At 49.8% G+C, this 12500-nt stretch overlaps 2 protein-coding genes across 2 annotated transcripts in view; both read right to left on the bottom strand.

Moving 5' to 3' along the window:
• rem2 (RAS (RAD and GEM)-like GTP binding 2) overlaps positions 1–5081 on the bottom strand; it is a gene marked incomplete at both ends in the record, with an annotated part of 12493 nt that extends 7412 nt beyond the window's left edge. Inside the window, 2 exons of the mRNA XM_080546431.1 lie at positions 3448–3521; positions 4772–5081. Of these exons, the coding sequence (XP_080402557.1) occupies positions 3448–3521; positions 4772–5081 (384 nt within the window). The remainder of the gene's footprint in view (positions 1–3447; positions 3522–4771) is intronic.
• A 6593-nt stretch (positions 5082–11674) lies between these two features.
• The window catches only part of LOC308172042 (somatostatin receptor type 5), a gene marked incomplete at both ends in the record, with an annotated part of 2277 nt that continues 1451 nt past the window's right edge, over positions 11675–12500 (bottom strand). Inside the window, one exon of the mRNA XM_080546953.1 lies at positions 11675–12413. Within this exon, the coding sequence (XP_080403079.1) occupies positions 11675–12413 (739 nt within the window). The remainder of the gene's footprint in view (positions 12414–12500) is intronic.

The following is a 12500-nucleotide window of genomic DNA, read 5'->3' as shown; positions in this document are numbered from 1 at the left end:
ACCTCTGGCCCCTCCCCTCGACCCCGAAAAACCCAGAGGGATTGGCTGGTCATTGGTGATGTCACCCAGAGTGGCCAATGGCAGGCGAGCGTTACGTACAGAGGACAGACGGGTCACGGACAAGCAAGCGCTAGCTATTTTTGGAAAGTGGATGACTTATTTAAACCATTCTTGACGTCAAGAGCACTCCAGGTCCCAGGGCACGGCTGAAGAGACGCTCGGAGCGCTGTGTGTGTGTGCTTGCAGGCGTGCACGTGTGTGTGTGTGTGCATGTATGTGTGTGTGTATGGATGCATGTGTAAGTGTGTGTGTGTGTGCACGCATGTGCGTACGTACGTGTGTGTGTGTGTGTGTATGTGTGTGTGTGTATGTGTGTGTGTGTGTGTACTCGGGTGTGTGTGTGCTGTGCTGTGGGGGCCGCCTCCAGCAGTGGGTGACTCCTCCATGTGGTTGTAGTCGGCATGTTGAGTTGCAGGTGTGGATCAGCAGGAGACCCTGGAGAGCCACTTTAGAAAACCAGCCATGTGATTCCATCATGTTCCATCCTGCCGATGGCTGCTGGTTCATCCGTGGGGTGATGATGAGGCAGAGACACGGGACAAGACACCCAAAGGACTGGGCCCGGAGGCTGCCATCTGGGTGACTGTCACCTGGGAGACTGTTCTGAAAGATCTGACCCATGGTGCTTGGATTTGGTGTTGTTCATTGCCCTTGCAGTGGTCATGTTGGGCTGGGTGTTGGGGTGTTGGGCGTTGGGGTGTTGGGTGTTGGGGTGTTGAGGGCTGAGTGTTGGGGTGTTGGGGGCTGGGCGTTGGGGTGTTGGGGGGCTGGGTGTTGGGGGCTGGGTGTTGGGGTGTTGGGGTGTTGGGTGTTGGGGTGTTGGGGGCTGGGTGTTGGGGTGTTGGGTGTTGGGGTGTTGGGGGGCTGAGTGTTGGGGTGTTGGGGGCTGGGTGTTGGGGGCTGGGTGTTGGGGGCTGGGTGTTGGGGTGTTGGGGGGCGGGGTGTTGGGGGGCTGGGTGTTGGGGGCTGGGGGACTGAGAACATACTGTCGGGCGGACAAGGGGTCATTCCAAGTGATAGGCAGCTTGTCATGGCATCAGCAATAGGGAGTGGAGGGTTTGAGAGTGTGTGTGTGTGTGTGTGTGCACTTGCTCGCTTGTATGAGTGGGTGTGTCTGTGTCTGTGTGTGTGTGTGTGTGTGTGTGTGTGTGTGTGCGCACGCTTGCTTGTGTGTGTGTGTGTGTGTGTGTGTGTGCGCGCGTGCGCTTGCTCTCTTGTATGTGTGTGTGTCTGTGTCTGTGTGTGTGTGTGTGTGTGTGTGCACACGCTTGCTTGTGTGTGTGTGTGTGTGTGTGTGTTTGTGTGTGTGTGTGTGTGTGTGCGCTCGCTTGTGTGTGTGTGTGTGTGTGTGTGTGTGTGTGAGTGTGTGCGCTCGCTTGTGTGTGTGTGTGTGTGTGTGTGTGTGTGTGTGTGTGTGAGTGTGTCGGGGGAGCGGGAGCGGGTCCAGTCTCCGTTCCCCCCGCTGCTGCTGGCCTGGAGCCACTCCAAACCCCGCTGGCCTGCTTATGTCGCTGTGGCTGAACACCAGAGCTCGTGTTCACACACAGAGAACAACCCAAATGGACGAGAGGAGACAACCCGAGAGAAAAGGGTCAATTCTGGGGACGCATGGGAGCTCACTTAACACCAGAGAGAGATGAGAGAGGGAGGAGAGAAGGAGGAGAGAGGGAGGGGAGAGGGAGGGGAGAGGGAGGAGAGGGATGAGAGAGCAAGGACAGAGGAAGATGGATTTTCAGATATACTAACTACAGGCTAGAATGAGGTCAACCCAGGAGAAAGAGAAGGAAGAGCAGAGAGAGGGAGAGAGAGAGGGAGAGGGGGGCGTGGGGACTACAAAAACAGGCAGTTTAGATCAAATGGACAGTCCAGATAAAATTAAATCGTAAGTGAAAAGTTGACACCATCAAAGAGGCCCTTTAAAGATATTCCCCGGAGCATTCAATAATTCAGCCACACTGAGCCCAGGGAGAGCTCTGGACATCTGGAGTGGAAATGGATTGAATTCAATGCCATTATTAAGACACTAAACTCATACTTGATGCCTTTTGATTTCATCCAGCATCGCCTGAGCCTCTCGGGGGGGGCACACAGAGCGGGGCTCTGGCCAGCTGCTGTCCTCCCTGGCCTCATTCTAACTCACTGACTACAATCCTGGACCCTGTTCATCCTTTAAGCTTGAACAGATGACAACATCCAAAATGAGGCTGTTGTTGTTCGGGTCCAAATAGGTAATGATGATGCAGAGAGAGTGTGGCTGCTGCTCAGGCGCGAAATACCAGTGGCTTCACTCCAAGACGAACGGGGACAAATCACAGAACACACACAAACGAATGTGGCTCCCAAAGTTCGGAAAGTGGGAGGAAGGGAATACCACAGGCCAGCGCAGAAATGCTGCGTCGCCGCCGCCGCCGCCGCCGCCTCGGGGTGTGCATACCATACATACGCAGGCACGCATGTGCACACACACACACACACATATAAATAATACACACACACGCACACATACATAAATAACACACACACACACACACAGAGATACATATCACACACACACACACACACACACACACACACACACACACACACACACACAGACAAACACATCCACACACACAAACACACCCACACACACAAACACACCCCCACAGACAAACACACCCACACACCATCATCTGTTCCTGGCATTTGACATTCTAAAATGCCTGATTTCCTGGGACACGCAGTTACAAACAGGAATTCAATCAGTGTCATGCAGAGAACAGGGAATAGAATTCAGACAGAAGCAGGTCTGCAGGCAAACAGCAGACAGATGGTGGGGCGGGGGGAGGTAACACACACACACACACACACACACACACACACAGGTAGAATGGCAGTGTTGACCAGTGGAGGCCGGTGGAGGCCGGTGGAGATAGAAATCAGAGATTTCCTCATTCCGTTCAATGCATTTACAATGAGCCCATCCTCTGATTTCTACCTCTGCCAGCCTCACCTGGTGTGTGGGGGACACAGAGGATACTGTCTGTTTGAGCCGATGCCGTCAAAAGACCTTTTCCGGAGCCTCAAGGCCAAGGCCCATGCATGTCTACCTAGGGTCTACCTCAGCTCGCAGTCACTTTACTACTGTCACTCATGTCTTGTACTATTGACAGTTTTTATTGAATTATGCCTAGTGCCGTATTCTCTACACATTGCAAGACTGTTAATCATTGTGTCCCTTATGTCCTGTACTATTGTCACTTCTTGTATTATCTTGTGCCTATTCCCTTATTGTCTTGTGCTGCAATGTCAAGAACCAAAGCCTAAGAATTTTACTCTCTTACACTTGTGTAATGTGACATAACAATAAACGTGAAACTTGAGACTTGAACTGTACAGTTAGCTCACCTGTTTCCAGTTGTCGTAAATGACCAAGGAACTCTCCTCATCGTCCACCATCACTGTGCGCTCGTAACCCTCCCCTGGAAACAACAACAGGCTTGTCACAAACACAGACACAGACACAGACACAGAGACAGGCATACACACACACACACACACACACACACACACACACAGGAACCTCGACGACACTGATGAGTCATAGGCTTAGGCCGAAACGTTTATCTACTGTACCTATCCCTGGATGAAATTAACACTACTAAAAGGAAACCTTAAACCTCTTTTTTTGAGTGTGGACAGCTACATTATTTTAGAGTTATACTCAAACCTCAAACCTATCATAACACACCACTACTATACAAATAAAGTTCTTCTTCTTCTTCTTCTTCTTCTTCTTATACTGTATTTATTGGTTAGCTTCATTAATAGTATTATGATAGGTTCATCAAGCCTCAAGGAGGGATAATCAGACCAACTAGTACTGTACCAGGGGAGAGGCTGGTGGAGGTAGAAATTGGAGGCTGGGCTCATTGTAATGCATGGAACGGAATGGAATAAGGAATTGCATCAACATGCTAACACATGGGACACATACATTTGATACCGTTCCACAATCCATTCCAGTCATTACAACAAGCCCGTTCATTCAGGTTGAATTTCATCAGCAACAAGGAGCTCAAACCCCCTTTAATCTCTCTGACAGCAACCATGTCTGTTATGAAGACCGTGAGGAGTGAGATGATGACAAGAAGGCCCCTCCTACTGAGCTGTGAGTGGGGGAGGGACGTTGATTGATTGATTGATTGATTGATTTGTTGATTGATAGATTAATTAATTGGTTGATTGATTGACTGGTCCAGTTTATATTACCCTGACCTTTTACAGCCAATCTGTAATGACGCACAGATAAAGGGGCGGAGAGTAGAGTGGTGCTTGCCCCTGCCCTCCTTCGATCTGGAGTGCACTCTGAAATGTGTAACGTTTCACATGATATGACGGCGCTCTCTTGAGGGTAGGGAATCAATGTAAAGTAGATGTTCTCCAGGCCCCACACAGACAGAAATAACACACACACGTGCACACACATACACACACAAACAAGTACACACACACACACACACACACACACACGCATGCATGGGCATGGGCAAACACATCCGCACACACAAACTCACACATACACACAGACAAACACACCCTCATAGACAAACACACCCACACACACAAACACACCCACACACACAAACACACCCACACACCCAAATTCACACACACACAGACAAACACCCCCCTCCCCCCCCCCCCCACACACACACACACAAACAATTACCACAGGCTGTCTCTGAGTCGACAGACAGAGATCTGTCAGACTGTCCAGCGAGGGACAGAGCCAGAGACGACTTGCCGACCCCGTTCTGTCCCAGCAGCACCATCCTCAGCGCCCCGCCGTGGTCCCCCAGCGTCACCTGACACAGCGATTCGTCCCGGGATACGGTGGCACTGATTGGCAGCGTCACCGGCTCGTCGATCCCCGGTATCCAATCGCAGTCCTCCGACACGGCCTCCTCCCGCCTCAGCTGGTGTTTGATTGGCACGGGGGTGCTTCCACGTCGCAGCGGGGGCGCGGTGGTGAGAAACATGCTGTACTGAAGGGAGGAGGAGGAGGGGGGGAGACAGACAGACAGACAGGGGAAGGAGGTGAGTACACACGCCCCCGTTGGACACGACCAGCACTCGAGATGAGGGGGGATGAGGGGGGATGGCATCCCCCCCTGAAATAAAAACAGTCAAAATCATCCCCCTTCTAAAACTGCCATCCCCACTTTTCATCCCTTATGTCATTTTATCAATGAACGTGGTATTACTGCTATTTCAACATTTAGTTTTGTGCATATTGAGTAAAATACTGTGGACAAGGGGGCACGCACACATGCAATGACATTTTTACCAAGTCACTGACACTGAAGTCACTGATGCTGTGGGGATGCTAAAATTGTCCTCATATGATAAAATCCACCATCCCCCCTGATTTTCTTTTAAATACTGGACACGACCCAAATGAGAGTGTGGAGCAGTGGGACGACAGCCTGTTAACACTGGGGAGGAGCAGCACAGGCTAACACGTACCAGTACTGTACCTGCTCCACAGCGCACAAGCCCCACCTCATGTACTATATATGTGTGTGTGTGTGTGTGTGTGTGTGTGTGTGTGTTTGTGTGTGTATGTGTGAAAGAGGAAGGGGAGAGAGAGAGAGAGAGAAAGGGAGAGAGGGAGGAAGAGAGAGAGAGAGGGAGGGAGTATACACAACCTAGGGGGGGTGATCCAGAGGGAGAGAGAGAGAGGGAGGCAGGGAGTGTACACAACCTAAATGGGTGAGTAGTTGTACAGTGACCGATGGGATTGTTCTAGAATGCATTAAAAGAAAAATAGGTTGAAGTCCATGACCCCCCTCCTCTCCAACCCCCCTAACACACACACACACACACACACACACACACACACACACACACACACACACAGCCAGAGACTGAATCAGTCACAGACTGACATTCGGTTAGGGTGACAGATACTGTAGCCATCCATTTACCCTGAACAAATGCATTTGCTGTGGCTGTGTGTGTGTGTGTGTGTGTGTGTGTGTGTGTGTGTGTGTGTGTGTGCATCTGTGTGTGCAGTGCATCTGTGTGTCTGCGTGTCTGTGTGTGTGTTTGTGCAAGTATCTATGTGGGTTTGTGCACACATCTGTGTGTGTGTGGTTGTCTGTGTGTGTGTGTGTGTGTATGTGTGTGTGTGTGTGTGTGTGTGTGTGTGTGTGTGTGTGTGTGTCTGTGTGCGCGCAGAGCCCCGGGTCAGTAAGACGACCCCCATCAATATTAATACAGCAATTAATCTAGGTTCAACGCACCGCCCTGCAGCTATGGAGGAGCAGGTGTGCCTGTGGCTGGCCTTGAGGCTCCACACTCACGCCCACACAAGGGGTGATCCGGGCTCTTACAGCACAGTAGTGTAGGACAGAGCCGCAGCACCAATTACTCTAATTGAAAGGCTCTGATTAATTAATCATGGTCTTTATTGTCAGGGAGACGCAGGGGAGTGATAGCGGAGGACACAGAGGGGTTCTTGTGTGACATTGTGGAGTAAGAAGAGTCTTCGGCTTAATCTCAGTGACTGGCAGGGTGAGAAGCTCAGGCAGACAGAGTGAGTACCAGGGCAGAAAAAGTAACCCCGGTCAATAAATAATAAGACGAGTTTTCTTTTCAGCTTCTTCTTTTTTTCTTTCTTTTCTTCTTCTTTTTTTATTGTTGCTACTGATGCTGAACATACCTCCGCAACACCTCTGCGATGTTTCCTGCGGTAATTGGCAGTGCTGTGCAACTCGTGAGCTTAGAATTATAAGGTTCTATCTCCATTTTTGTCAAAATTGAGTTTTTTACATAATCTGATCCATTAGGTGTTTATTAATGCCTGTGTGGTGTTATTTTTTTTAAATGTTGAATTTTTTTAGTTAGTAATTCATAAAATACAAAGGTTCCATCTCACAAAACATAATGGAATGTAAAAACTTTGAAGCTCAATATCTCTGAACTGCCCTAAACGGAGATAGAACCTTATCATTCTAAGCTCACGAACTGTTAGGCCCACGCTCCAGCCGCTGGACTATGTTCTCCATCCTGATTATTATTCAAGTCCATTTGAAAGGTAGCGATTCAACATTTAAGTGTAGCCTAACTAGAGTGAAACAATGCGATAGCATAGTATTAGCACCTTGGGGTTAGATGATCTCTCCTATGGTAAATGATGCACCACCTGTTATAAAATAAATAAATCTCATTGATGTACATTCCTCAGTAGCCCCCAAAGAGTTAATTACTTCTTTGACGGGAACACAGACCGGGTGGAGAGTTGTGCGCCTGAATAAAGTCAATGATTCTTTCTTGCCCATCATTAAAGAGGGTGTGTAGCTACTACACCCCACAGCGCACCGCTTTGTAACGGTGCTTTATTAGCCCGTTGAACTCAACGAGAGCGTCTGTCTGGTACACATAATAAAACAGGTGAGCGCTATCGAATATCTTGCCCCCTTACCTGGTCCGTCATCGTGTTTCAAGCCTTCATTTATTTTCTACCAAATAGAAAAAAAGTCGTTAACTGCGACCACCACCAGCACCTCCCATGTCAAGTCCCGTGAGCTCACAACGGCTGTGCCAGACCCTCCTTCTCCCGTAGACATTCACAACGGGAAATTATGTACGGGGAACAAAAGAAACGCACGAAATATCATCAGTTAACATTGTGGAATCGTTTTCCCGGCGCGTAATTCCTCCTCTCTGTTCGTTTGAAGCGTCGGGGCGCAGCTCATGTGAATAAGTGGCTCTTACACCTGCCTCTGATGTTGTTATGAATAAGCGGCTCTCCTAGTAAGCACTGAACCGTTAGAAGCACGCCTCCTCCCCCCCCCCCCCTTGTCCCAACGCCCAAGAATGTGCTCAGTCTTTGTACCTGTGCTCTCTCTCTCTCTCTCTCTCTCTCTCTCTCTCTCTCTCTCTCTCTCTCTCTCTCTCTCTGTGTGTGTGTGTGTGTGTGTGTGTGTGTGTGTGTGTGTGTGTGTGTGTGTGTGTGTGTGTGTGTGTGTGTGTGTGTGTGTGTGAGTGAGTGTGTACTAAGTGTGCAATAGGGGGCGCGTCCGTGAAGGAGAAGATAGATCATAGATGTCGGGCCTACAGCCTTGGCTGTCATTGTTTGCGCAATTGACTCCTTAGGAGAAAATTAAACATGTCATCCCCTGGCCGTAACTCCACTCTGACCAAACTCCCAAACGCTGACGTTGGTGGAATTTGTGTCGGAGCATTTTGCTGTAAGTGGATCAGAGGCGTTTTGACGCTGCAGAGGCGGCATTGGCCGCTAGAGGGCGACACAGAACGTGTGGAGGATAATTGCCTATTTACCTCAAACCTCTGAATGTATAGTGTTGCCCTACTGACCATGTAAACGTGAAGGGAATATTTCCGTGTATCCGTTATCATAGCAGCTACCAGTAGTGTGTGCCAACAACAATGTTATCCCTGTTTCATAGTTCTTAGTTAGCCATGTTCTCCATGTGCTTGTATCTGTGCTCCAGTGGAGGCTGGTGGAGGTTGATGGTTCCATTCCATACATTACCATGAGCCTGTCCTGATTTTCCACCTCCATTTTCCACCTGAGTTTCCACTTTCCACCTCCACCCATCCGCTTCCACTGCTGTGCTCTCATATCACCTTACACCTAGGTGTTGAGGTCTGTCCTCCTGCGTGTCTCATACGGTCTCTCCTTGTAGGCTGATTATATACACAGATGTCTAACTGAGCCCCAGGTTCATGTCAGACCCAGACCCAGAGCCAAACCAGACGGTACCATGCATGCCATGTCGTGGATTTATAGAGTCAGTGTGAATGGGAGATTGTCCGCAACATGAGCAGTGCCCCAACGGACATGTGGTGAGAAGAGCCTTCTAATCTGCAGACTTAATTAAGTCTCTTCAGGACATCAGAGCTCTCGCCGTGTGTCAGAATCACAGCTCAGGCTGACGGCAGGGATATCCACACTCATCACAACCCCCAGCTCTGACTAAACGCTGCCTGCTGCATATTCATACAGGCTGTTCTCTGGTCATCCCCAGCCTGGGGAAATTGTTCAGGCTGGAATAGGTCAAAGTAGAGGGGTCACACTGAAATGACTAGCTCGGAATTATTCCATTACACATTCTGTATTGGATGTTCATTCCATCTGTGCGTTCTATTTTTAGGATCGTTTTTACAGTGCATTTTGTTTGTTGACAAGCGGCCCTGAACGACTGTATGTATACCTTTGTGAGACATTGATCGGTCATTTGAATGAGAGCGTTCCATGTCAATGCGTCGTTATATTGTTCCGGAAACAACATTCTCAGTCCCGAACTGAACCTCAATACGGCCTCCGCTCAACATGACGCAAAACAAACCCATTATTATCTAATCCGCCCAGGGCCCCCAGAGATTAGAACCTTCCAATGAATTTAAAACGCCGTTTTGTCAACTCATTATGAATAGGCTCACCAAACTCCAGTTACATCCGACAGTCAGTTTGTAATACCCTTATTAAAATACATGTCATGCCCTGTACGCTGAAATATGAACCGGATCAGGTGCTAATTGTTTTTAAATTAAAACAATTACAAGTACATAAACAAGTCATTTTCCATTAGCACTTAATACATCAAGGAGGCTCTTTCACCAAGGTGACACGGCTGGTGAATAAAGCTTATTCCACACCCAGGCTTGTGTGTGTGTGTGTGTGTGTGTGTGTGTGTGTGTGTGTGAGTGTGTGTGTGTGTGTGTGTGTGTGTGTGTGAGTGTGTGTGTGTGTGTGTGTGTGTGTGTGTGTGCACGTGCACTAAGGCTCAGTAATGGGGTTACAGGGCTATATTTCCTACAGTAATCTGCTGGCATTGATGTAATAAACCCCCTTTGAGACAGAAGAGACAGGAGGGGAAACTAACACACAGAGAGGTCCTATTACACTAGACACACACACACACACACACGCACACACACATACACGCACACGCACACACACACGCACACATGCACACACACACGCACACACACGCACACACACGCACACGCACACACACGCACACACACACACACGCACACACACGCACACACGCACACACACACACACACACACACACACGCTGTTATTGTCCTTGTTCTTTAAAAGCTCCGCTGGGAAGTAGGTTTATATGTGCTGTAGTTGTAAAGGTCAGGCCTATCTATCAGGTCTATCTATTATGTAGCGTAGGCCTCCAGCAGTGGAAAAGGACTGGAATAACAGGGGTAGTGGTGGCCTGGCCTCGTGGATAGTGAGTTGGACTGGTAATCAGAAGGTCATGAGTTCAAATCGCCACTTGGGAACACCACCACTATTGTGGCCTTGAGTAAGGCACTCTCTCCAGGGAGACTGTCCCTCTAATCTATAATTGTTAGTTGCTTTGGATAAAAGCGTCTGCTAAATGGTTCAAATGTAAATAACGGGTTGTAGGTTCAAGCCCCAGGAGGGGTTGCAACAGTGCTTGAACCTACAACCCGTTATTTCTATTATCGTTACCACAGGGTTGGTGACTGGGATAGATTGAAGGAGAGCTGTTATGACATATACGGTATATATCCCGTCTAGTACTACCACTCATGACTCCAAATTGACACGTGTGGCCGCTCCAAAAATACACATTTAATATTTGATGAACAACATTTCAGCTCTTCTCGGTGTTTGCTATTCTAGTCACATTTTGCTTAATCAGCTGAACATGATGACGACTGCCTGCATACAGCTATGAGTTTATATACAGTACGTTCCGCATTCATTCTATTCGTTTACATAGTATAGCTTATGTTCATACAGGACTGCACACTAAAAGATAACAGTTTTGTATATGATTAAGACAGTACAGAGGTATATTGATAGAGTTATATTACTGATACTGGTTTGCAACCATCTACATAAAGTATCTATCTCAATGGTCAGGGTTCTAGTCATAATTCAGATGCATATTCGGAGTGTGTAGTACTACTCCAAGGCTGTTTCATAAGCATTCAGCAGTTGCTCCTCAATGTTCGCAATGTTTCTAACTCCGTGAGTCACTGACCCAAAAAACATGTTGTTTTGTTGCCTTCCGAAACCTCCTTGATGTCATTCCAGACACGTGCAGATCTTTGCTCCTTAATCAGCTCCCTCTCTCCCTCCCTGTGAGGCTGACGGAGATTCTGCCAGGAGTTGCTAAGTGACTCGGTGGCGGTGTGATTAGAAACATAAATGTGTGAGCTTGGGGCTTTTATGGCAGAGCATCACATTTATGACACTCTCTGTCTCATCTACTGGCCACACACACATACCTGGGGAGGCTGATGGAGGACAGGCATGGTATCAAACACACTCACACACACACACACACACACACGCGCATGCGCACACACACATACACACACACACACACACACACGCGTTTGATATGATTCCTCATTCCATGCCATGCATTACAATGAGCCCATCCTACAATACACACTGTTCTCAAAAATATATTGCCTCCAAAAGCAAATAGGTTATGTACTTAACGACAAAACGATGTACTTTCTGTATGCAATTACACTCTGGATGTGTGTGTGTGTGTGCACGTGTGTACGTCAGTGTGTGTGTGTGTGTGTGTGTATGTGTGTCTCATTGCGTTAGCCTCTGCGGCAGGGTGTGTCGGGTGACAGAGAGAGAGAGGTCGGTAGGCATGGGCGGCGGTGGTAGGCGCGGGGGGGGCGGGGCCGGGGCGATGCGCAGGCGTCTGGGCAGACCCCCCCAGCGCTTGGGGTACGGCAGCAGGGCTCGCAGCTGCCGCATGGCCGGGCGGGACAGCAGGAAGTAGAGGGGCGGGTTCCAGCAGGGCGCCAGGCACACCAGCAAGATGGCCGACAGCGACGCCACCTCCCACAGCAGGGACACCTCCGCGTCGGCCGAGTCCGAGATCGGCATCCAGAGGGAGGGGGGGGAGGAGGAGGAGGAGGAGGGGGAGGTGACGACGGGGGGTGGAGAGGACGGCCCGCCGAACAGGGAGAACGCGCCGCCGCCGAGGGGGGACATGACGTTGACGAACTCCAGGGCGTAGTAGGGCAGCCAGCTGATGGCGAAGACCAGCGTGGAGCCGATGAGGAGCGCCGTGGCCTTCTTGTTGCGCCGGTCCGCGGCCAGCGTGCCCCTGCAGCGCTGCAGGTGGGTGACGATGAGGCCGCAGTTGAGGGCGATGCACAGCAGGGGCGCCACGTAGTAGACCAGGAAGGCCGGCACCAGGAAGCCCAGCCACTGGCCCCGCCCCACCGCCCACGTGCAGCCGCCGTCGAAGTGGATGTAGGTGACTTTGGGCAACGCCATCGCCACCGAGACCGTCCAGATGACGGCCACCGTGCACACTCTGGGAGAGGAGGGGAGGGGAGGGGAGGGGAGGGGAGAGGAGAGGAGAGGAGAGGAGAGGAGAGGAGAGGAGAGGAGAGGAGGGGAG

Source organism: Nansenia antarctica (genome assembly GCF_963989245.1).
Source record: "Nansenia antarctica genome assembly, chromosome: 16".
Classification (NCBI taxonomy): domain Eukaryota; kingdom Metazoa; phylum Chordata; class Actinopteri; order Argentiniformes; family Microstomatidae; genus Nansenia; species Nansenia antarctica.
The sequence above is the reverse complement of the archived record's forward strand: the minus strand, read 5'-3'. Positions and strand labels throughout refer to the sequence as shown.